We start from the raw sequence: 21,092 nt of genomic DNA, 5'->3' as shown, positions 1-21,092 counted from the left end.
GCTGTCCGGGCATTCTTGGTGCCACCCACTGGATTAATGATGCCCCTTGCATGGGAAAGAAAGAAGGTGGGGTAGGTATGTGGAAAGGCACAGCACTGTAAGGTCCTACAGGCATGGGAAAGCACGAGCTGCCTCACCCCCAAGCATCTTCCACTTCCTGGTAGGGCAATGGGCCCCTCCATCTGAACTCAGGCATATCTGAGCAATCATCTTCATGGAAATTTTGGCATCTCCCCACTGGCAGCCCCTGCCTAACGGCTCTGCCCAGGTGACACAGACTGTGAGACGTGATGCTCACGGCCTCTGCTCTGAGCCAGGAAACTCAGCTCATTGGACCTCAGCTCAGTTGAGGACAAACTGCACTTTCTCCATCCTGAAGCTCTGCCAGGAACGTTTCATTAGACCAATTTCATGGCAGTTCCTTCAAGCTGCCAGCCAGCCTGTGGTTGGCAAAGTTTGGAAACGGAGCTGTGCTCCTTTTAAACCCAAAAGGATGACAGGGGGCAGCACTGGCATTTGCACCCAGCACCCTGTCCCCGATGCTGGCTCAGAGGATCCATCCTCACCAAACCTTCCAAGGGACGCCCTGCAGGCACCTCATCCCTCCGGCCACAGCATCTGCCAATCACTTCCACATCACAGTGTTCAGAACACTGAGGTCCAGCAGCCCCACTGCTGCAGTCCTGAGCTATGTGGACACCAGCAGCTCTTTCCTGCTGGCATTCCAAGCGCTGCCTGGGGCTCTGAGCTATGCTAAATCTTTTCCTATGAGTAGGCAAAACAAGGCAGGAGGCTGGAGAAGGGCAGGCCCAGGGCTGCATAAGGTCTGCATTAGTCAGGAGGGTGAAGGTAAGGTCATTAATTCGGGTTTAGAAGTCACACGCGTGCGATCTCCTTCTCAATTAGCAGCTTTGCTCACACATTCAGCAGCCCTCCTCTGACCCCTAGTGTTGCTACTGGTCTCGAAGTGACACCGAGACCAAAGGGAAATCCCGGCTCCCCAGGGTGAGATGCGATCAGAGCAAACAGCTCAAGGTGACAAAGCACACACGCGTCTGGCGCCGTGTATCCAGTGGTTGCTGAGAGCAGAGCTCCCATCAGCACCAGAGGTGCTCCTAAAGGGCAATGAGAAGGTTGTCCTTGCACTGGGACAAACTCAGGAGCACATTCACCCCGAGGCTGAGCTCTGCACAGCAGTGACTTGGCTTCTTGGGCAGAGAACTCTGCTCACACAGGACCCAGCACTGCAGAGATATAGCCAAGAGTGGGGAACGCCTGCACGTATTTCCCTGGAAGATGCTTGCAAGAAAAACACACTGACAGTGCCCAGTGTTGCTCACCCCAGCATTACAGTCCTGCTGGAGAGCCAGGGATGGGACAGGACATGCTGACAAGAAATGACACAGAGTGTGTGATGAGGACCTCAATTGCTTATTATGTGGATAACGCGGAGAGGTCTGGCTGACGGAGCTTCTCACTGTGTGAGTTGGTCAGCATTAGAGAAAGCCAGCAAGGAGCTCTGTGAGCTTTTGCAGGGGACAAAGAGGCGCAGAAGCTGCTACCCACCCTTGGTGCTCTTAGAAAGTTAACTGAATCGGCCAAGGAGGAGCGGGAGTTATGGCTAACCTGTTTCCTGCAGGGGTGAACCCCAGAGGTTTGAGACCAAATGAGGTTTGGCAGATGGATGTCACAGACTTCCCAGAGTTTGGGTGTTTCCGTCACTTGCATGTCACAACTGACACATGCAGTGGTTTTCTCTGGGCGGTGGCACAATCTGGACAGACCGCCATGCATTACATAAAAGCGTTGTGCATGGCTATCACTGTCATGGGTGTACCTCATGAGTTAAAGACTGACAATGACCCAGCATATAGAAATGCATGTTTTGGACGCTGGTGCACAGCTTGGGGCATTAAGCATATCTTCAGCATTCCCGGCAGAAGCACCTGCCAGGCTATTATTGAGTGTGCACATCAGACCTTGAAGGGGCGTCTTTGTGCGCTTAAAGAGGGGCGAGGGCTGGAGGGGCCTGAGCTGTGCCCACACGCTCTCCTCCTGCGTGAGAGAATTGGATGGGAGACCATCAGCTGACCGAATGGACACCAATAGGTCAGGTCCTGATCAGACCCGATGGAGGGCCATGGCTCCCAGACCCTATGCCACTCCTCGTCATGGGCAGGAAACACGTCTGTGTCAGGACCCCAAGTGGGCCCTGCTGGCTGCCGGCACGTTGGGTTAAGTCGGCACCAAACGACGAGCCATCCTGTGCACCGTGAAGATCTGAACATCTCAGCACCGGTTTTGGTCAATGTCTCCTTGGTTAATGTCTCCAGTGCAGCCAGTGATTTGACGTCAGCACTGGGCAGCGGCTGCTGGTAACGGCACATGAGACAGCGTTGCTTCCATTGTGCCTGAAGGTCCGAACTGGGAATCCAGCCTTCATGCCGGACTGATAGTTCGTGAGCGGGGGAGACCTTGTTCCTGGATAATCCCCCAGTGGAGGACATTCAGAAGGATTCTGCACAGCCAATATGTTTTTGTCTTGTTATTTGGTTATGGAGTGTGACATTATAATGCACACTGGACAGAACTGGAATGCCACAAAGATTCTGTACAATAGTGTTACATTGAACTTGGAAAAGTTGTAACTCCATTGTGTACTGTGCTGTTATCTTGAACTTGAATGCGCTGTTCTCTACAAGTTGACTAAGTGTTGCCATACAGCATTTCACAATTGTTAGGCAGATTGCTGTTGTGTGCTTTCAGGATTGTAGGCACTACAGCTGCATCACTTTGGTATGTTATTATGACAGTTTCATTGTTTTTCGCATATGTTTAATGTTTGATTCATTTGCGGAATAGCCTTAAAAGTGCGAATCACCTTTGGGGTAACAGGGAGTACGCGGGGGAACCTTTACAGGGGCTGGAGATGATAAAGAGGGGGGAGATGTTGTGTATTAGGCAGGTGGTGCCTGCGTGCACCAGGGCTGGAGTCAGGGAGGTCACAAGTATCTGATGGGGCGGTTCTAGATTCTAGAACCCTTCCATTTGTGAGAACAGAAGTGCTGAGCTGTGTGCGTGTTCCACGGTGCAGAGTCCAGTGGCAGTTGGTGCCCGCTGTCTGTGCTGAGCAGCATTGAGGTCTTTAGGATCGTAGGAATCTGCCAGAGAGGAATCTGTTGTGAAGGTACTAAAGGTAAAAAGGCAGCATTTCTATCAGTATTATAGGAGGGAAGGAAACTTTATCCTTAACTGCTGTTTTTGTTCCCTTTGTCATGCAGTCAGTCCAGCAACTAACTTGAGAACCCGACTTCTCCTCTCTTTAGTTTAGATTTGGGAAAATTCCCTGAAAAAAAAATTATTTTTTGGAAAATTCACTAGTGTTTGTGTGAGTAAAAGGTTCCAACCTTTCCTTATTGACTGTCAGAAATGCTTAGCACAGAAAAGTGCAGCACTTTAACGAAAGAGTTCCAAATCACTTGAATTTGATCTTCTGTCTGTCCTGGTTGTAGGTTTTACTGCATTTGATACCTTAAAAAAAAAAAGCAACCAACAAAACAAACCTAAAATACCAAAATATTTGATTTTTACATCAGAAAAGAAAAAAAAACGACCCAAACCCTTTTTGTGGCTGAGCAGAACGTGCTGCAGCTCCATGCAGTGCTGAGTTACAGTATTCAGGCACATGTGTGTGGATTTGTGTATCGATACGCACTGGCATGCTTTTGCTGTACAAGTAACAAAGACAGGGGAAGGTTTTAGTGTTTTCTTCGTAGGTGAAGAAACCTTGAAGACTAGAAATTCCAACTTACAGAATTTGACATTGGCAAAGTGAGGAGGAAAATTCTTCCTACCCCATTATTCTTAATTGACGGATTCAGTGTTGGTTCAGCCTACAGGAGAAGTGAACTGCAAGGCTTTGAAGATCGCTGTCTTTGCTGAGGTTGTCCAGGTGGGTGAGCTTGAAGACCTGCAGCGGTCAGACAAATGTGTTGGGGTTACTCACTGCTGTCACTCGTGGTGTTGAAGGAGGGGCTCCATTGGAGGGCTTGCAGCCGTGCAGCCCAGGGACTCCGTGCTGAGTCAGGGTGATGTTACTAGAGTTTGACCAGTGTTGAGGAGGGCAATGTTTTGAAACAACTGCTCCTGAGAGACTGATTGAATGAACAGAAGAAAGCTGGGAAGATGATAGATAGGAGCACAGCTCAACTTTATGTGCTTCTGATATTTCAGTTTTTTCTTGCATGCTCAGCTTCTTTCTGCTCCTGTGGCCTTTGCCTTGCAGGTTGTTTTCCTGAATTTAAGCTTTTACTGGGTGAATGTTGTGTAGGGGGGAATTTCTTTGTTCGCCCAGTAGCCAGTTGGATGGGCAACTGGAGACTCAGCATTTATCTGTGTGGGTTTTCAGCCTTGCTTGCCATCTTTGTGCAGTGGTTGTAAGGTTAGGATCAAAGTTTTAAATTGATCCTTTTCTTCCTGTAGCTACTCTGCTGAGTCCACCAGAGTCTGCAGGTGACGATCCGAGGGCAGCTCAGATAACAGTGCAGCAGAGCAAGCTTTCTGTGCACTCCGATCCCTTTCCACAGTCATTGGAAGTGATGGAAGTGGAAAAGTCAGAGACTGTCCCAAGCCCAACACATCCTCCCGTTGTCATAAATTCTGCACATGATGACAAATGTGATGGTGAGTGTGGTTGATTTCCTGGTTCTCTAGTAGTTAATCTATTCACATAGGCTGCTTTTATGGGTTTACCAGGTAAGTGTAGCTGTTTAAATAAAGAACCCATCTGTAGTCACTTACATTTGTACTTAAGAATATTAACTGTGGGCTGAAGTGTCATTGTATGAGGTACATAAATATGGGAAATCTGATTGAATTCCTACCGCGTAACTGAAGAGACTGATTTTTTCTTTCCTTGTACAGACCAGCTTTCTAAGGAGAGAGAAGGAATAAAAACACCTGTCCAGCAACCAGCTAAAGAAAACCATCATGGATCGCGGATCATTTCCATCAGGAAACCTAATGCTGATACCAAACAAGGTATTCCAGGATTAATCAATAGCACTTGCCAATTAACTCCAAAGCAATTTATTGAACAAACACAACAGAACATAGGGTTGCTGAATGGACTCGGCTATTTCCATGATCTTGTTCCTACCTCGTATCTTCATGTGTCTTTCAGATTAGGAAGGTAAACTCCTTTGTTTACAGCATGAGAGCACGACGAGGCCACAGCATGGAGTTTAAGTGCCTGTATGTGCATCTTTCCAACCAGTGGTGAAAGCCACATTTGCTGATAGAGGAATCTAATGTCGTGTGGATGGGATAAAGTATGGGATAAAGCCTACTTTTAATATCCAGAAGGATGAAAGGAGGGCAGCAGACAGACATCAGGTCCATGGTGCTCTTAGCTATGGGGAGAGCCGACAGGGTTTGTTCTGCATGCTTCTGAGCAGGAGGCAGTTTGCAGAGCTGTGGTCCTCAGCGTGTGCCTCTGTCCTTCAGTCTCATTCACTGCTCTGTGTTCCCAGATGACAGTCTGAATTTTGGAATAAAAACACTTGAAGAAATCAGACTGAAGAAACAAAAGGATAAAACCAAACAACAAAGTGGTGAGTTCATATGCCCTACTTTGTTATCCTTCTGATAATACTCAGATAGCTGGCACTGTGTTGGGGAATAGAGCCGTGCAGTGGTTGTTGCACATTGGACAGTAGTGAGTAACAAATGCGCTATGGTCTTTGTGACGGTTCTGTCAGGTTTGTTTTTGTTGTTGGCAGTGGCTTTTCTTTTTCCTGTTGTAAACACTGTCTGTTTGTTCACTTGGATCAGAAGGGCCTTCAGGAGCTCCTGCTCATCAGCTCCAATCTCAAACTGTTCCTGTGCCGAAGAAGGAGAATGTGCGGACACTGGTCAGAACTGTGACGCTGTCTGCAAAGCAGGGTAATGATGAGTACCTTTGTTTCCATTTGGTGGCTCCTAAGTGGAATGGATAAATTACAATTGGGACTTACCCTGAGTGCATTACAGTTGCAATATTATTTTCTGTCAGGGCTGTCAAAGTGGTGTCTTTGTTTTGGGTGGGAAATGAGCTCACAGGTCAGTAATTCTGTTGGTTTCTGTCAAATAAGCACTTTGTTTTTCTTTGTTTTAGGGGAGGTGCCTGTGATTCAACTGAATATTGCTGATAAACCTGGAAAACAGGAATCCTCTGTAGGTAAGGGCTGCTTGTGAGCTGCTGTTTGGCTGCCTCCACGTAAATGGGAGGGCACTGCTGAAGCAGGAGGGAGGAAAGTGTGTCGTGGGTCTGTGATGACTCCAAGTGGCACACAAGTGTAGCAGCTGAAAGGTGAATTTGAGAACATACACTTGGAGAAACCAAAGTTTGTGGTTGACTTGTAAAAATCTTTCTCCAAAGGAATTATCTTAGGAATGTTGTTGTTTTCTCTCTGTAGCTGATGTCAGTGGCCTTCCGCTGAAGCGCAGCCTTGCAGAAAGGCTGGGGAAGAAGATCAAGATTGACAGAGCACCAAGGAGAGGTAAATGGTCATTGGTGTTTGCTGCACAGATTCTCTAGGCTTTCTGCTTATTCTTTCTCAGGAGCGTTGTTGTTGGGAACACGTATATTCTGTAATATTATGACAAATCTGGAAACCTAAGCTCTCGTTGGACTCTCATTTAATCATTATGTTTCTCCTTTCTTGATGATGGCAGAGAAGGGTGCCAAGCCAGCAGGGGAGATCCATGTCAAGACTCTGGAAGAGATCCGTCTTGAAAGAGCGAATCAGCGAGGAGAAACCCCAGCTGCCCCCCAGGCAGAAGGGTGCTGTAAGGTGGAGGATCCCAGCTCCGGGGTGAGGCCTTCCCCTGCAGTTCACATTAAAACCTACTCGGAAGCCCTGGCTGAAAGGAAACACAAAGCACTGGAGGATGAGAAGCAAAATGTAGAAGAGCTTCTTACTGAGAAGAGAGCTGAGGGTAAATGCAAGAACGAGAGAATTATCCCTCCACCTGGGCCGGGTAACGTGAAACTGGAAGAGCCACGGCGTAAAATCAAGAGATTGGAAGAAATTCGTATTAAAACTTTGGAAGAAATCAAGCAGGAGAAAGCCCTGCGGATGCAGCAGGTCGCAAAGCCAGCAGGTAAGGAGGTGCTTCACTGTCTGCTCTGCCAAAGTGCTTCCCCTGTCAAGCAAATGGAGTTTGCTTAGAATTGCCTGGGCTGTTTCTTACCAAATGCAAAGGCAGGAAGTGCCAGGATGTCCATCCATGTGTTTTTCCATTGAATCCGTGGTGTCTGCCTGCTTTATTCTGGAAAATTCATTCGCTGTGAGGTTTTGTAATTCAGTTTCTCTTGTACATTTTTTTTTCTGCCATGTTTTTGGTGTAGCATGTCCTGTGTGTTGATGCCAAGGTTGCCTTCATCTTTGGCGTGTGTTGCTTAGTTTGATATGTAAATGTATTTGAAAAGCATGGATTGACTCCTCAACATGGGGGCCAACCTCTGTCAGAAAGGTCAGGGGGGTGAATTATTCATTGGAGAGGTGAGAGAGGCTTTGTGATGAGACAGCATGTGAAGGAGGGAAGAGCTTGGATACTGTATGGACTGCGAGATGTCGCCTCTCTCGTGTTCTTTGTTATTGAATGTGAGGAAATAAGCACATGGAGGAAACACTGGCACTCAGGTTTCTTTCTATGCTTGCTGTTGACCAAGTGATTTTCTTTTTCCTTGTTTTAAAGCACCTGGAAGAGAAGAGAAAAAGACTGTGGAATGGAGCAGGGCTGCTCCCAAAGATGTCTCTTCTCCCGCAGAGGTGAGTCCCTTCTGTAGATGGACACAGTGACACAATTTCTTCACATGTTCTCATGTCTCACTGCTCACCATGTGCCACCATCATGAGTGCATTCCTACCTTCCTGCCTTTGGTGAAGAGCTGCAGCCATGTTTCACAATCCTGATACTTTCAATGGCTTTCCCAGACAGCTTTGCACTCCTCAAACTCAGAATTGATCTGATTGTATCTGGCAGTGAGGCAGTAACCCTGCTGGCACCAGGTACAACATGTGAGGTTAACGTGGGGGGCACTGGATACAAAAAGGCCACAATGGCTTCGTGTTCAATGAAATCAGACTGTGGGTGGATGTTGTGTAGGGGAACAGGAATGACTTTCTGTTGCTCAGATAGAATGTGTTAGGTAACAACTCCAGTACTGCGCTGATTTAAACGAGCTTGCTTTGTTAATTGCACACGTTTGAAACAGTGTTTTCACAGCAAAGCATGGATCTTGTTATATGCAGGCATTTATGAAAGGGTCAGTGACCCAAGTGACAGGAATGTACTGTTCCAGGTGCAGCCGTTTTTGCAATATCTCCAATCTGATTTCCTTCATACACTTCCCCTGGTGTTTGTTCTTATTTTGCACTTACTTTATTTCTTTTTAGCCCTCGGATCAGAGTACACCCAATTCTAGAGTTCAAGCAAAGAGCCTTGAGGGGACAATAAAGGAGAAGCTGCAGCTGAGACAACCAAAGAAGCTGAAGAAGGAAGTGGCTGCTGTGCCGGCTGCAGCTAAAGAAACAGTCAAAGGTAAAAGTGCAGAGCTTAGCAGTCCTGAATCCACCCTTCGTGGTCAGCTTATCAGCTTGCAAAGGCCTAAGTGAAATCTCAGCACGGTGGGCAACAGCATTGCCAGGGAAACCATCAGCCCAACCTCAGGAGCAGAGAACTATGAATGAGTGTTGAGTGTGAGGTGGTCCTCGGAAGTAAAGGGACCTGAGTGCTCATGGTGGGTGCATGCCTTTGCTTAGTGCTAGAAAGGGAAATGCTTATTTTCTTAGTTCACTTGTGTTCCTTCCAGCCAGACTTCAGCTTGAGAACGAGGGACAGACAGTGGCACTGAGCTGCAGACTTACCTGTGTGATAAACCCCTGGATGTATTTTGTGGGTCTGTTGTGGCTTGCACAGCGTCTGGTTGCACACTCTTGTCTGTAGCTCCTGCTTTTTCCTTTCTCTAGAGGGACCATGTATTGCTTTCTCCTGCTGTATGGCTGTTTCCCTTGTCTGGGTTATAATATGGTGTAGCTGTGCAGTTTCTTTGTTCCTTTGGTGGGACTGTTGGTATGCAGCACTTACTGTGGAAGATATTGCTGAGATTTGTGGAAAGAGCAATGTAATTTTGCTGGCCAGATGTATTTAACTGTGGAGAAGAGCTGTGGGAATGACAGGACAACCTGGACTCCTCTCAAGGCACAATTGTACCAGCTCTCTCTTCTTCCTGTAGCCAAGGGCAACGTGTGTGAGAAGCCTTGGGATGGCAAAGCCAGCAGCCCCACGAAGCGAGCAAGGAAGAGGAAGGCTGCTGAGATCTCTCCCTCTGCTGTGGCAGCTGTGAATCGTCAGAGAAGCACTGAAGAAGAGGAGCCTCCAGCTAAAAAAGCTAAAATAGCAGCTTTGGTAAGGAGAGGAGGAAGCATGAGTGCTGCCCTGTTCAGGCTTACTGATAAGGTCCTTCAGGAGCCCCTTGGCCCCCGTGTTGGGTTAAGGCTCAGCAGTGCTGAAGGAGAAGTGCTGCAGAGGAAGGATCTCCTGAGCAATCATTGACTTTGTCTTCCTTCTTCCCAGACTGCTGGTCCAGCCCTGCCAGAGGTCAGCCTGCTCACCAAGGCAGTAGAAGAAAATGACTTTGAAAAGTTCATCTCAGAAATCTTAGCAGGGGAACTGGAAGCCAAGTGCAACGTGTGTGAGAAGCCTTGGGATGGCAAAGCCAGCAGCCCCATAAAGAGAGCAAGGAAGCGGAAGGCTGCTGAGATCTCTCCTTCTGCTGTGGCAGCTGTGAATCCTCAGAGAAGCACTGAAGAAGAGGAGCCTCCAGCTAAAAAAGCTAAAATAGCAGCTTTGGTAAGGAGGGGAGGAAGTGTCAGTGCTGTCCTGGTCAGGCTTACTGTTAACGTCCTTCAGGAGCCCCTTGGCCCCATGTTGGGTTAAGGCTCAGCAGTGCTGAAGGAGAAGTGCTGCAGAGGAAGGATCTCCTGAGCAATCATTGACTTTGTCTTCCTTCTTCCCAGACTGCTGCTCCAGCCCTGCCGGAGGTCAGCCTGCTCACCAAGGCTGTAGAAGATGACACTGAAAAGTTCATCTCGGAACTCTTAGAGGAAATGGAAGGAGAAATTGACTTGGAGCTGGAGAAGGATGTGGATGAACTCCATCGTGAACTTTCTGAGATGATTGACAGTATATCTGAGTAGTCTTATAGCATATATATATATAAATAAATATTTTAAAAGGCTTCACAATGAGTCTTAAAGCACAGCTGAACTGGTAAAAGATTGGCAGACTGCATTCCATTCTCCTGAGTTTTCCTGCTGGTCAGAGTTGAGGTCCTGTGCATCCATTCCCTGCTCCTGGTTGGCTCCTTTCAGCAGCAAGAGGACAAAGCAGTTCTGTGACAGCCCAGAAGGACATCCATCAGTGTGCTGCAGTGCCTGGCAATTGATCTCCTGATCCAGTGACGCTCTGAAGGCTTCAACCTCAAGCTCCTTCCTTCCTCCTCCCTTGGCCATGCTCAGCGTTGGGTGCAGCTGGAAGCTTCTTTGGGGCTCCCATTTCTTGGGTAGTCCCTATGTCTAGCTTGGAGTTCTGCCAGCTCTTGAGTTTTGTTGGTGTATGCTTTTGTTTTTGACTTGAATCCTTTAAGGCAACTTAATGACAATGTGGGGGTGGGAGGGAGCAGAATTATTCTGGTGTTTTGGACCAAATGTGCCACCAAGGCGGGGGGGTGCTCCCTGCCTTCCAGTTATCAGCAGTGATGCAGCAGCAGTGTGGGAAGCGGGAGCTGCACGCCACAGCTGCGTTATTCCCCCCTTTCCCTTTTTCTGGACTTAATAAGCCACCCTGCTTACTAAGTGGATAATGCAGAGAGGTCTGGCTGATGAAGCTTCTCACTGTGTCAGTCGGTCAGCATTAGAGAAAGTCAGCATGGAGCTCTGTGAGCTTGTGCAGGGGATGAAGAGCCGCAGAAGCTGCTACCCGCCCTTGGTGCTCTTAGAAAGTTAACTGAATCGGCCAAGGAGGAGCGGGAGTTATGGCTAACCTGTTTCCTGCAGGGGTGAACCCCAGAGGTTTGAGACCAAATGAGGTTTGGCAGATGGATGTCACAGACTTCCCAGAGTTTGGGTGTTTCCGTCACTTGCATGTCACAACTGACACATGCAGTGGTTTTCTCTGGGCTGTGGCACAATCTGGACAGACCGCCATGCATTACATAAAAGTGTTGTGCATGGCCATTCCTGTCATGGGTGCACCTCATGAGTTAAAGACTGACAATGACCCAGGATATAGAAGTGCATGTTTTGGACACTAGTGCACAGCTTGGGGCATTAAGCATATCTTCAGCATTCCTGGCAGCAGCACCGGCCAGGTTATTGTGGAGTGTGCACATCAGACCTTGAAGGGGCGTCTTCGTGCACTTAAAGAGGGGGGAGGGCTGGAGGGGCCTGAGCTGTGCCCACACGCTCTCCTCCTGCGTGAGAGAATCGGATGGGAGACCATCAGCTGACCGAATGGACACCAATAGGTCAGGTCCTGATCAGACCGGACGGAGGGCCATGGCTCCCAGACCCTATGCCACTCCTTGTCAAGGGCAGGAAACACGTTTGTGTCGGGACCCCAAGTGGGCCATTCTGGCTGCCGGCACGTTGGGTTAAGCCGGCACCAAATGACGAGCCATCCTGTGCACCGTGAGGATCCGAACATCTCAGCACCGGTTTTGGTCAACAACTCCTTGGTTAATGTCTCCAGTGCAGCCAGTGATTTGACGTCAGCACTGGGCAGCGGCTGCTGGTAACGGCACATGAGACTGCGTTGATCCCAATGTGCCTGAAGGTCCGAACTGGGAATCCAGCCTTCATGCCGGACTGATAGTTCGTGAGCGGGGGAGACCTTGTTCCTGGATAGTCCCCCAGTGGTGGACATTCAGAACGATTCTGCACAGCCAATATGTTTTTGTCTTCTTATTTGGTTATGGAGTGTGACATTATAATGCACACTGGACAGAACTGGATTGCCATGAAGATTCTGTACAATAGTGTTACATTGAACTTGGAAAAGTTGTAACTCCATTGTGTACTGTGCTGTTATCTTGAACTTGAATGCACTGTTCTCTACAAGTTGACTAAGTGTTGCCATACAGCATTTCACAATTTTTAGGCAGATTGCTGTTGTGTGCTTTCAGGTTTGTAGTCACTGCAGCTGCATCTCTTTGGTATGTTATTATGACAGTTTCATTGTTTTTCGCATATGTTTAATGATTGATTCATTTGCGGAATAGCCTTAAATGTGCAAATCGCCTTTGGGGTAACAGGGAGTATGCAGGGGAACCTTTACAGGGGCTGCAGATAATAAAGATGGGGGAGATGTTGGGTATTGGGCAGGTGGTGCCTGCATGCACCAGCAGTGGAGTCATGGAGGTCATGGGTATCTGATAGGGGTGGTCACCTGTACCACTATAGAGGGTTTGTGGTGCGGCATTAAACTGGTACTTTCAGCGTTACACACTGTGTGTTCTGGTTAGCATTTGGGCTGCTGTGCTAACAGATGTGTCTGGGGTTATCTTGTTTTAAAATGGAAGGGCTCTTAAGGAGCAGAGGGATGTGAGGTATTTCTAGTCCGCTTCATGCTCCCGATTCCAGAACCCTTCCAATTGTGAGGAAACAGAAGTGCTGAGCTGTGTGCGTGTTCCACGGTACAGAGTCCAGTGACAGTCGGTGCCCGGCGTCTGTGCTGGGCAGCACCGAGGTTGTTAGAAGCATAGGAATCTGCCAGAGAGGAATCTGATGTGAAGGTACTAAAGGTAAAAGGCAGCATTTCTATCAGTACTGGAGGAGGGTAGGAAACTTTGTCCTTAAGTGCTGTTTTTGTTCCCTTTGTCATGCAGTCAATCCAGCAACTAACTTGAGAACCCGACTTCTCCTCTCTTTAGTTTAGATTTGGGGAAATTCCCTGAAAAAAAAAAAAAAAAAAAATTTCCTCGAAAATTCACTAGTGTCTGTGTGAGTAAAAGGTTCCAACCTTTATTGACTATCGGAAATGCTTAGCTCAGAAATGTGCAGCACTTTAATGAAAGAGTTCTGAATCACTTGAATTTGATCTTCTGCCTGGCCTGGTTGCAGGTTTTACTGCATTTGGTACCTTAAAAAAAAAAGCAACAAAACAAATCTAAAATACCAAAATATTTGATTTTTACATCAGAAAAGAAAAAAAAAAAATGAACCAACCCAAACCCTTGTTGTGGCTGAGCAGAACGTGCTGCAGCTCCATGCAGTGCTGAGTTACAGTATACAGGCACATGTGTGTGGATTTGTGTATTGATACGCACTGGCATGCTTTTGCTGTACAGGTAATAAAGACGGAGGATGGTTTTTGTGGATTCTTCAAAGGTGAAGAATCCTTGAAGACCAGAAATTCCAACTTACAGAATTTGACATAGGCAAAGTGAGGAGGAAAATTCTTCCTAACCTGTTATAATTAATTAATTCACGGATTCAGTGTTGGTTCGGCCTATAGGAGAAGTGAACTGCAAAGCTTTGAAGATCACTGTATTTGCTGAGGTTGTCCAGGTGGTTGAGCTTGAAGACCTGCAGCGGTCAGACAAATGTGTTGGGGTTACTCACTGCTGTCACTCGTGGTGTTGAAGGAGGGGCTCCATTGGAGGGCTTGCAGCCGTGCAGCCCAGGGACTCCGTGCTGAGTCAGGGTGATGTTACTAGAGTTTGACCAGTGTTGAGGAGGGCAATGTTTTGAAACAACTGCTCCTGAGAGACTGATTGAATGAAGAGAACAAAGCTGGGAAGACGGGTGGGCATTCCTCATCCTTTTCTGCTTTTTGGTGTTTTGCTTAGGGTTCCTTTTCAAAAGAAGATTTCACTGATCAAGACTGTAGAAGACTTTCAGTCCAAGGAAGCACGAGCCAGCTCTTTGAGAAGCACAGGAAGAGCTGCACAGAGATCCCCGAGACCAGAACCGCTTCTGTGCGCTCGTCCAGCATGTCGATTAAAGGAAATGATTGCTATTTCTACTTCTATTCCACTTGTAAAAAGGTCTGCTTGGGTTTTTTCCTTCATTTTTTCTTTTTTCAGTTCTGAAGTTAAGAGGAATGGGTAGAATAAGTAGAAGTATTACTGGTCTTCAGCAAACTTCATAACTAATTGCATTGTACAATAGAGCAACTAGCTAAAAATGAGCTCAAAGCATGGCCAGTTCTCAGGCTGTACTATTTCATTTTCCTCTCTTGGTTTCCATTGGGTTACAGGGAGACAACTGTCCCTTCAGGCACTGTGAAGCCGCTTTGGGCAATGAAACCATCTGCACGCTGTGGAAGGAGGGCCGCTGCTTCAGGAATGTCTGCAGGTTCAGGCACATGGAGATCAGTGTGAGTGTTGGCTCCTCAGAGTTTATCACCAAACCCACTTCTCATTTCTTTAGGTGGGCTGAATGTGCTTTTGCAGATTAGGTTCATTTGCTTTGAAATGATGATGGTTCCTACGGTTAAGAATAGGGGAGGAAGCAGAGGGAAGAGAGCTCAATGGCATTGGTATATCATAGCAGAATATTCTTGTAGTTGATACCAACAGTGTTCTATCAACAGATACTAAAGAACCACATCATTCAGACAAGCATTCTGCAAGGTGTGTTAGTTTAACCCCTTCTAAACTGGTGTCCTCACCCACAGAATGCTAGGAAAGCTCAGTGAGCCTGGTGCTCCCAGCCTGCGCACGCTTCAGAGTGGTGTTTGAGTGCTGCTTTGTGGCAGTCTGCTCACTGGCACCATCTGGAGCTCAGTCTCCCTTTGCAGATCTTAGGTCCACGTTACCATCAGCTCTTCTTCCTTTCTGTCTTCAGAAAAAACGCAGCATGATTTCCTGCTACTGGGAGAACCAGCCAGGAGGCTGCCAGAAATCCAACTGTGCCTTCCATCACACCAAGGGACGTTACCTCAATGGGGTTTTCTTTCCACCAAGCCAAAGTGAGTTTGTCTTTTTTAGGTACAAAAGATTAACTCTATTACTCACAGGTGGGTATAGTGTCATAAAGAACGCCAGGTAACGTTCACTTGTGTACTGATAGATAGGTGCACAGCTGAACTTTGTGCGCTTCTGATACCTCAGTTTTATCTTGCATGCTCAGCTTCTCTCTGCTCCTGTGGCCTTTGCCTTGCAGGTTGTTCTCCTGCATTTAAGCTTTTACTGGGTGTCAGGGAGATGAATGTTGTGTAGGGGGGGATTTCTTTGTTCACAGAGAAGCCATTTGGATGGGCAAGTGGAGACTCAGCATTTATCTGTGTGGGTTTTCAGCCTTGCCTGCCATCTTTGTGCAGTGGATAATCTGATTGAATTCCTACCGCATAACTGAAGAGACTGATTTTTTCTTTGCTTGTACAGACCAGCTTTCTAAGGAGGGAGAAGAAACAAAAACACCTGTCCAGCAACCAGCTGAAGAAAACCATCTTGGATTGCAGATAATTTCCACTACAAAATCTGATGCTGATACAAAACAAGGTATTCCAGGACTAATCAGAAGCACTTGCCAATTAACTCCAAAGCAATTTATTGTACAAACACAACAGAACATAGGGTTGCTGAATGGAATCAGCTATTTCCATGATCTTGTTCCTACCTTGTAACTTCATGTGCCTTTCAGATTAGGAAGGTAAGCTCCTTTGTTTACATCATTAGAGCAAGACGAGGCCACAGCATGGAGTTTAAGTGCCTGTATGTGCATCTTTTCAACCAGTGGTGAAAGCCACATTTGCTGATAGAGGAATCTAATGTCATATGGATGGGATAAAGTAAGGGATAAAGCCTACTTTTAATATCCAGAAGGATGAAAGGAGGGCAGCAGACAGACATCAGGTCCATGGTGCTCTTAGCTGTGGGGAGAGCTGACAGGGTTTGTTCTGCATGCTTCTGAGCAGGAGGCAGTTTGCAGAGCTGTGGTCCTCAGCGTGTGCCTCTCTCCTTCAGTCTCATTCACTGCTCTGTGTTCCCAGATGACAGTTTGAATGCTGGAATAAAAACACTTGGATCAGAAGGACCTTCAGGAGCTCCTGCTCATCGGCTCAAATCTCAGATTGTTCTTGTGCCTAAGAAGGAGAATGTGCGGACACTGGTCAGAACTGTGACGCTGTCTGCAAAGCAGGGTAATGATGAGTACCTTTCTTTCCATTTGGTGGCTCCTAAGTGGAATGGATAAATTAGAATTGGGACTTACCCTGAGTGCATTACAGTTGTAATATTATTTTCTGTCAGGGCTGTCAAAGTGGTGTCTTTTGGGTGTCTTTGTTTTGGGTGGGAAATGGGCTCACAAGACAGTAATTCTGTTGGTTTCTGTCAAATAAGCACTTTGTTTTTCTTTGTTTTAGGGGAGAAGCCCGTGATTCAATTGAATATTGCTGATAAACCTGGAAAACAGGAATCCTCTGTAGGTAAGGGCTGCTTGTGAGCTGCTGTTTGGCTGCCTCCACGCAAATGGGAGGGCACTGCTGAAGCAGGAGGGAGGAAAGTGTGTCGTGGGTCTGTGATGACTCCAAGTGGCACACAAGTGTAGCAGCTGAAAGGTGAATTTGAGAACATACACTTGGAGAAACCAAAGTTTGTGGTTGACTGTTGTAAAAATCTTTCTCCAAAGGAATTATCTTAGGAATGTTGTTGTTTTCTCTCTGTAGCTGATGTCAGTGGCCTTCCGCTGAAATGCAGCCTTGCAGAAAGGCCTGGGAAGAAGATCAAGATTGACAGAGCACCAAGGAGAGGTAAATGGTCATTGGTGTTTGCTGCACAGATTCTCTAGGCTTTCTGCTTGTTCTTTCCTGGGAGCGTTCTCTTTGCGTGCTTGCTGAAGTCTTCATCACTGGGATTTGATGTTCCTTTCCCTGCCCCGTTTTGAAACGTGAACACAGAGCTGGCATTTATGCAGCATCCCTGGTTTGTTCCATTCTGTAGTTCAAGGCATGAAGTCTCTGAAGGAGAGACAGGGACATACTTGTGCTCAGATAGATAATAACTAGGTATTACACCTGCTTTCCCCTTTTTCCTTCTCATGAATTTAGACCACTTCCACAGAGCCCTAAATGTTAATTTGAAAGGGAAAAATCGGACTGGTTTTCAAAATATAGGACAGGTGGCTTAGAAGAGAAAACTGCAGAGTGAAGCTGTCCTGTGATGCGCTGCTGGGAACACTCATATTCTGTAATATTATGACAAATCTGGAAACTTAAGCTCTCGTTGGACTCTCATTTAATCATTATGCTTCTCCTTTCTTGATGATGGCAGAGAAGGGTGCCAAGCCAGCAGGGGAGATCCATGTCAAAACTCTGGAAGAGATCCGTCTTGAGAGAGCGAATCAGCGAGGAGAAACCCCAGCTGCCCCCCAGGCAGAAGGGTGCTGTAACGTGGAGGATCCCAGCTTCAGGGTGAGGCCTTCCCCTGCAGTTCACATCAAAACCTACTCGGAAGCCCTGGCTGAAAGGAAACACAAAGGACTGGAGGAAGAGAAGCAAAAAGTAGAAGAGCTTCTTACTGACAAGAGAGCTGAGGGTAAATGCAAGAACAAGAGAATTTTCCCTCCACCTGGGCCGGGTAAAGTGAAACTGGAAGAGCCACGGCGTAAAATCAAGAGATTGGAAGAAGTTCATATTAAAACCTTGGAAGAAATCAAGCAGGAAAAAGCCCTGCGGATGCAGCAGATCGCAAAGCCAGCAGGTAAGGAGGTGCTTCACTGTCTGCTCTGCCGAAGTGCTTCCCCTGTCAAGCAAATGGAGTTTTCTTAGAATTGCCTGGGCTGTTTCTTACAACATGCAAAGGCAGGAAGTGCCAGGATGTCCATCCATGTGTTTTTCCATTGAATCCGTGGTGTCTGCCTGCTTCATTCTGGAAAATTCATTCGCTGTGAGGTTCTGTAATTCAGTTTCTCCTGTATTTTCTTTCTGCCATGTTTTTGGTGTGGCATGTTCTGTGTGTTGATGCCAAGGTTGCCTTCATCTTTGGCCTGTGTTGCTTAGTTTGATATGTAAATGTGTTTGTAAAGCAGGGATTGACTCCTCAACATGGGGGCCAACCTCTGGCAGAAAGGTCAGGGGGGCTGAGTTATTCATTGGGGAGGTGAAAGGCTTTGTGATGAGACAGCATGTGAAGGAGGGAAGAGCTTGGATACTGTATGGACTGCGTGATGTCGCCTCTGTCTGTGCTTTGTTATTGAATGTGAGGAAATAAGCACATGGAGGAAACACTGGCACTCAGGATTCTTTCTATGCTTGCTGTTGACCAAGTGATTTTCTTTTTCCTTGTTTTAAAGCACCTGGAAGAGAAGAGAAAAAGACTGTGGAATGGAGCAGGGCTGCTCCCAAAGCTGTCTCTGCACCCGCAGAGGTGAGTCCCTTCTGAAGATGGACACATCGACACAATTTCTTCACATGTTCTCATGTCTCACTGCTCACCATGTGCCACCATCATGAGTGCATTCCTACCTTCCTGCCTTTGGTGAAGAGCTGCAGCCATGTTTCACAATCCTGATACTTTCAATGGCTTTCCCAGACAGCTTTGCACTCCTCAAACTCAGAATTGATCTGATTGTATCTGGCAGTGAGGCAGTAACCCTGCTGGCACCAGGTACAACATGTGAGGTTAACGTGGGTGGCACTGGATACAAAAAGGCCACAATGGCTTCGTGTTCAGGGAAATCAGACTGTGGGTGGATGTTGTGTAGGGGAACAGGAATGACTTTCTGTTGCTCAAATAGAATGTGGTAGGTAACAACTCCAGTACTGCGCTGATTTAAACGAGCTTGCTTTGTTAATTGCACACATTTGAAACAGTGTTTTCACAGCAAAGCATGGATCTTGTTATATGCAGGCATTTATGAAAGGGTCAGTGACCCAAGTGACAGGAATGTACTGTTCCAGGTGCAGCCGTTTTTGCAATATCTCCAATCTGATTTCCTTCATACACTCCCCCTGGTGTTTGTTCTGATTTTGCACTTACTTTATTTCTTTTTAGCCCTGGGATCAGAGTACACCAAATTCTAGAGCTCAAGCAAAGAGCCTTGAGGGGACAATAAAGGAGAAGCTGCAGCTGAGACAACCGGAGAAGCTGAAGAAGGAAGTGGCTGCTGTGCCGGCTGCTGCTAAAGAAACAGTCAAAGGTAAAAGTGCAGAGCTTAGCAGTCCTGAATCCACCCTTCATGTTCAGCTTATCAGCTTGCAAAGGCCTAAGTGAAATCTCAGCACGGTGGGCACCAGCATTGCCAGGGAAACCATCAGCCCAACCTCAGGAGCAGAGAACTATGAATGAGTGTTGAGTGTGAGGTGGTCCTCGGAAGGAAAGGGACCTGAGTGCTCATGGTGGGTGCGTGCCTTTGCTTAGTGCTAGAAAAGGAAATGCTTATTTTCTTAGTTCACTTGTGTTCCTTCCAGCCAGACTTCAGCTTGAGAACGAGGGACAGACAGTGGCACTGAGCTGCAGACTTACCTGTGTGATAAACCCCTGGATGTATTTTGTGGGTCTGTTGTGGCTTGCACAGCGTCTGGTTGCACACTCTTGTCTGTAGCTCCTGCTTTTTCCTTTCTCTAGAGGGACCATGTATTGCTTTCTCCTGCTGTATGGCTGTTTCCCTTGTCTGGGTTATAATATGGTGTAGCTGTGCAGTTTCTTTGTTCCTTTGGTGGGACTGTTGGTATGCAGCACTTACTGTGGAAGATATTGCTGAGATTTGTGGAAAGAGCAATGTAATTTTGCTGGCCGGATGTATTTAACTGTGGAGAAGAGCTGTTGGAATGACAGGACAACCTGGACTCCTCTCAAGGCACAATTGTACCAGCTCTCTCTTCTTCCTGTAGCCAAGGGCAATGTGTGTGTGAAGCCTTGGGATGGCAAAGCCAGCAGCCCCACGAAGCGAGCAAGGAAGCGGAAGGCTGCTGAGATCTCTCCTTCTGCTGTGGCAGCTGTGAATCCTCGGAGAAGCACTGAAGAAGAGGAGCCTCCAGCTAAAAAGGCTAAAATAGCAGCTTTGGTAAGGAGGGGAGGAAGCGTCAGTGCTGTCCTGGTCAGGCTTACTGTTAACGTCCTTCAGGAGCCCCATGGCCCCCATGTTGGGTTAAGGCTCAGCAGTGCTGAAGGAGAAGTGCTGCAGAGGAAGGATCTCCTGAGCAATCATTGACTTTGTCTTCCTTCTTCCCAGACTGCTGCTCCAGCCCTGCCGGAGGTCAGCCTGCTCACCGAGCCTGTAGAAGATGACACTGAAAAGTTCATCTCGGAATTCTTAGAGGAAATGGAAGGACAATATGTCTTGGAGATGGAGAAGGATGTGGATGAACTCCATCTTGAACTTTCCGAGATGATTGACAGTATAACTGAGTAGTCTTATAGTATATATATATATATATAAATAAATATTTTAAAAGGCTTCACAATGAGTCTTAAAGCACAGCTGAACTGGTAAAAGATTGGCAGACTACATTCCATTGTCCTGAGTTTTCCTGCTGGTCAGAGTTGAGGCCCTGTGCATCCATTCCCTGATCCTGGTTGGCTCCTTTCAGCAGCAAGAGGACAAAGCAGTTCTGTGACAGCCCAGAAGGACGTCCATCTGTGTGCTGCAGTGCCTGGCAATTGATCTCCTGATTCAGTGACGCTCCGAAGGCTTCAACCTCAAGCTCCTTCCTTCCTCCTCCCTTGGCCATGCTCAGCGTTGGGTGCAGCTGGAAGCTTCTTCAGTGCTCCCATTTCTTGGGTAGTCCCTATGTCTAGCTTGGAGTTCTGCCAGCTCTTGAGTTTTGTTGGTGTATGCTTTTGTTTTTGACTTGAGTCCTTTAAGGCAACTTAATGACAACGTGGGGGTGGGAGGGAGCAGAATTATTCTGGTGTTTTGGACCAAATGTGCCACCAATGATGGGGGCTGCCCCCTGCCTTCCACTTATCAGCAGTGATGCAGCAGCAGTGTGAGAAGCGGGAGCTGCACGCCACAGCTGCGTTATTCCCCCCTTTCCCTTTTTCTGGACTTCCAGTGCTGTTTGCTGGCAGAGCTTGATGCTGTGCTGATGATTTCTGGAAG

At 47.2% G+C, this 21,092-nt stretch overlaps 2 protein-coding genes and 1 pseudogene across 5 annotated transcripts in view; 2 read left to right on the top strand and 1 right to left on the bottom strand.

The window, feature by feature from the left end:
- LOC146752688 (receptor-type tyrosine-protein phosphatase T-like) overlaps nucleotides 1-21,092 on the bottom strand; it is a 278,647-nt gene that overhangs the window by 118,930 nt on the left and 138,625 nt on the right. The window lies entirely within an intron of this gene.
- Nucleotides 5,735-7,222, top strand: LOC146752695 (zinc finger CCCH domain-containing protein 11A-like). Its single transcript, XM_085531364.1, has 2 exons — nucleotides 5,735-5,759; nucleotides 6,715-7,222. Exons 1-2 carry the CDS (start codon nucleotides 5,735-5,737, stop codon nucleotides 7,209-7,211), a joined length of 522 nt encoding a protein of 173 aa, XP_085387490.1. The 3' UTR covers nucleotides 7,212-7,222.
- Nucleotides 13,796-20,402, top strand: LOC146752694 (zinc finger CCCH domain-containing protein 11A-like; annotated as a pseudogene).

This window comes from Coturnix japonica, unplaced genomic scaffold (assembly GCF_054131305.1).
Source record: "Coturnix japonica strain WE unplaced genomic scaffold, WE-NBRP24 Scf042, whole genome shotgun sequence".
Classification (NCBI taxonomy): domain Eukaryota; kingdom Metazoa; phylum Chordata; class Aves; order Galliformes; family Phasianidae; genus Coturnix; species Coturnix japonica.
The sequence above is the reverse complement of the archived record's forward strand: the minus strand, read 5'-3'. Positions and strand labels throughout refer to the sequence as shown.

What these genes read in the sequence shown, in the direction of transcription:
- LOC146752695 (XM_085531364.1), top strand. Translation starts at nt 5,735, where the DNA reads ATGGTCTTTGTGACGGTTCTGTCAG. An exon ending in CTTTGTGACGGTTCTGTCAG is followed by an intron (nt 5,760 to 6,714) that starts GTTTGTTTTTGT and finishes TGATGATGGCAG; the next exon opens with AGAAGGGTGCCAAGCCAGCA.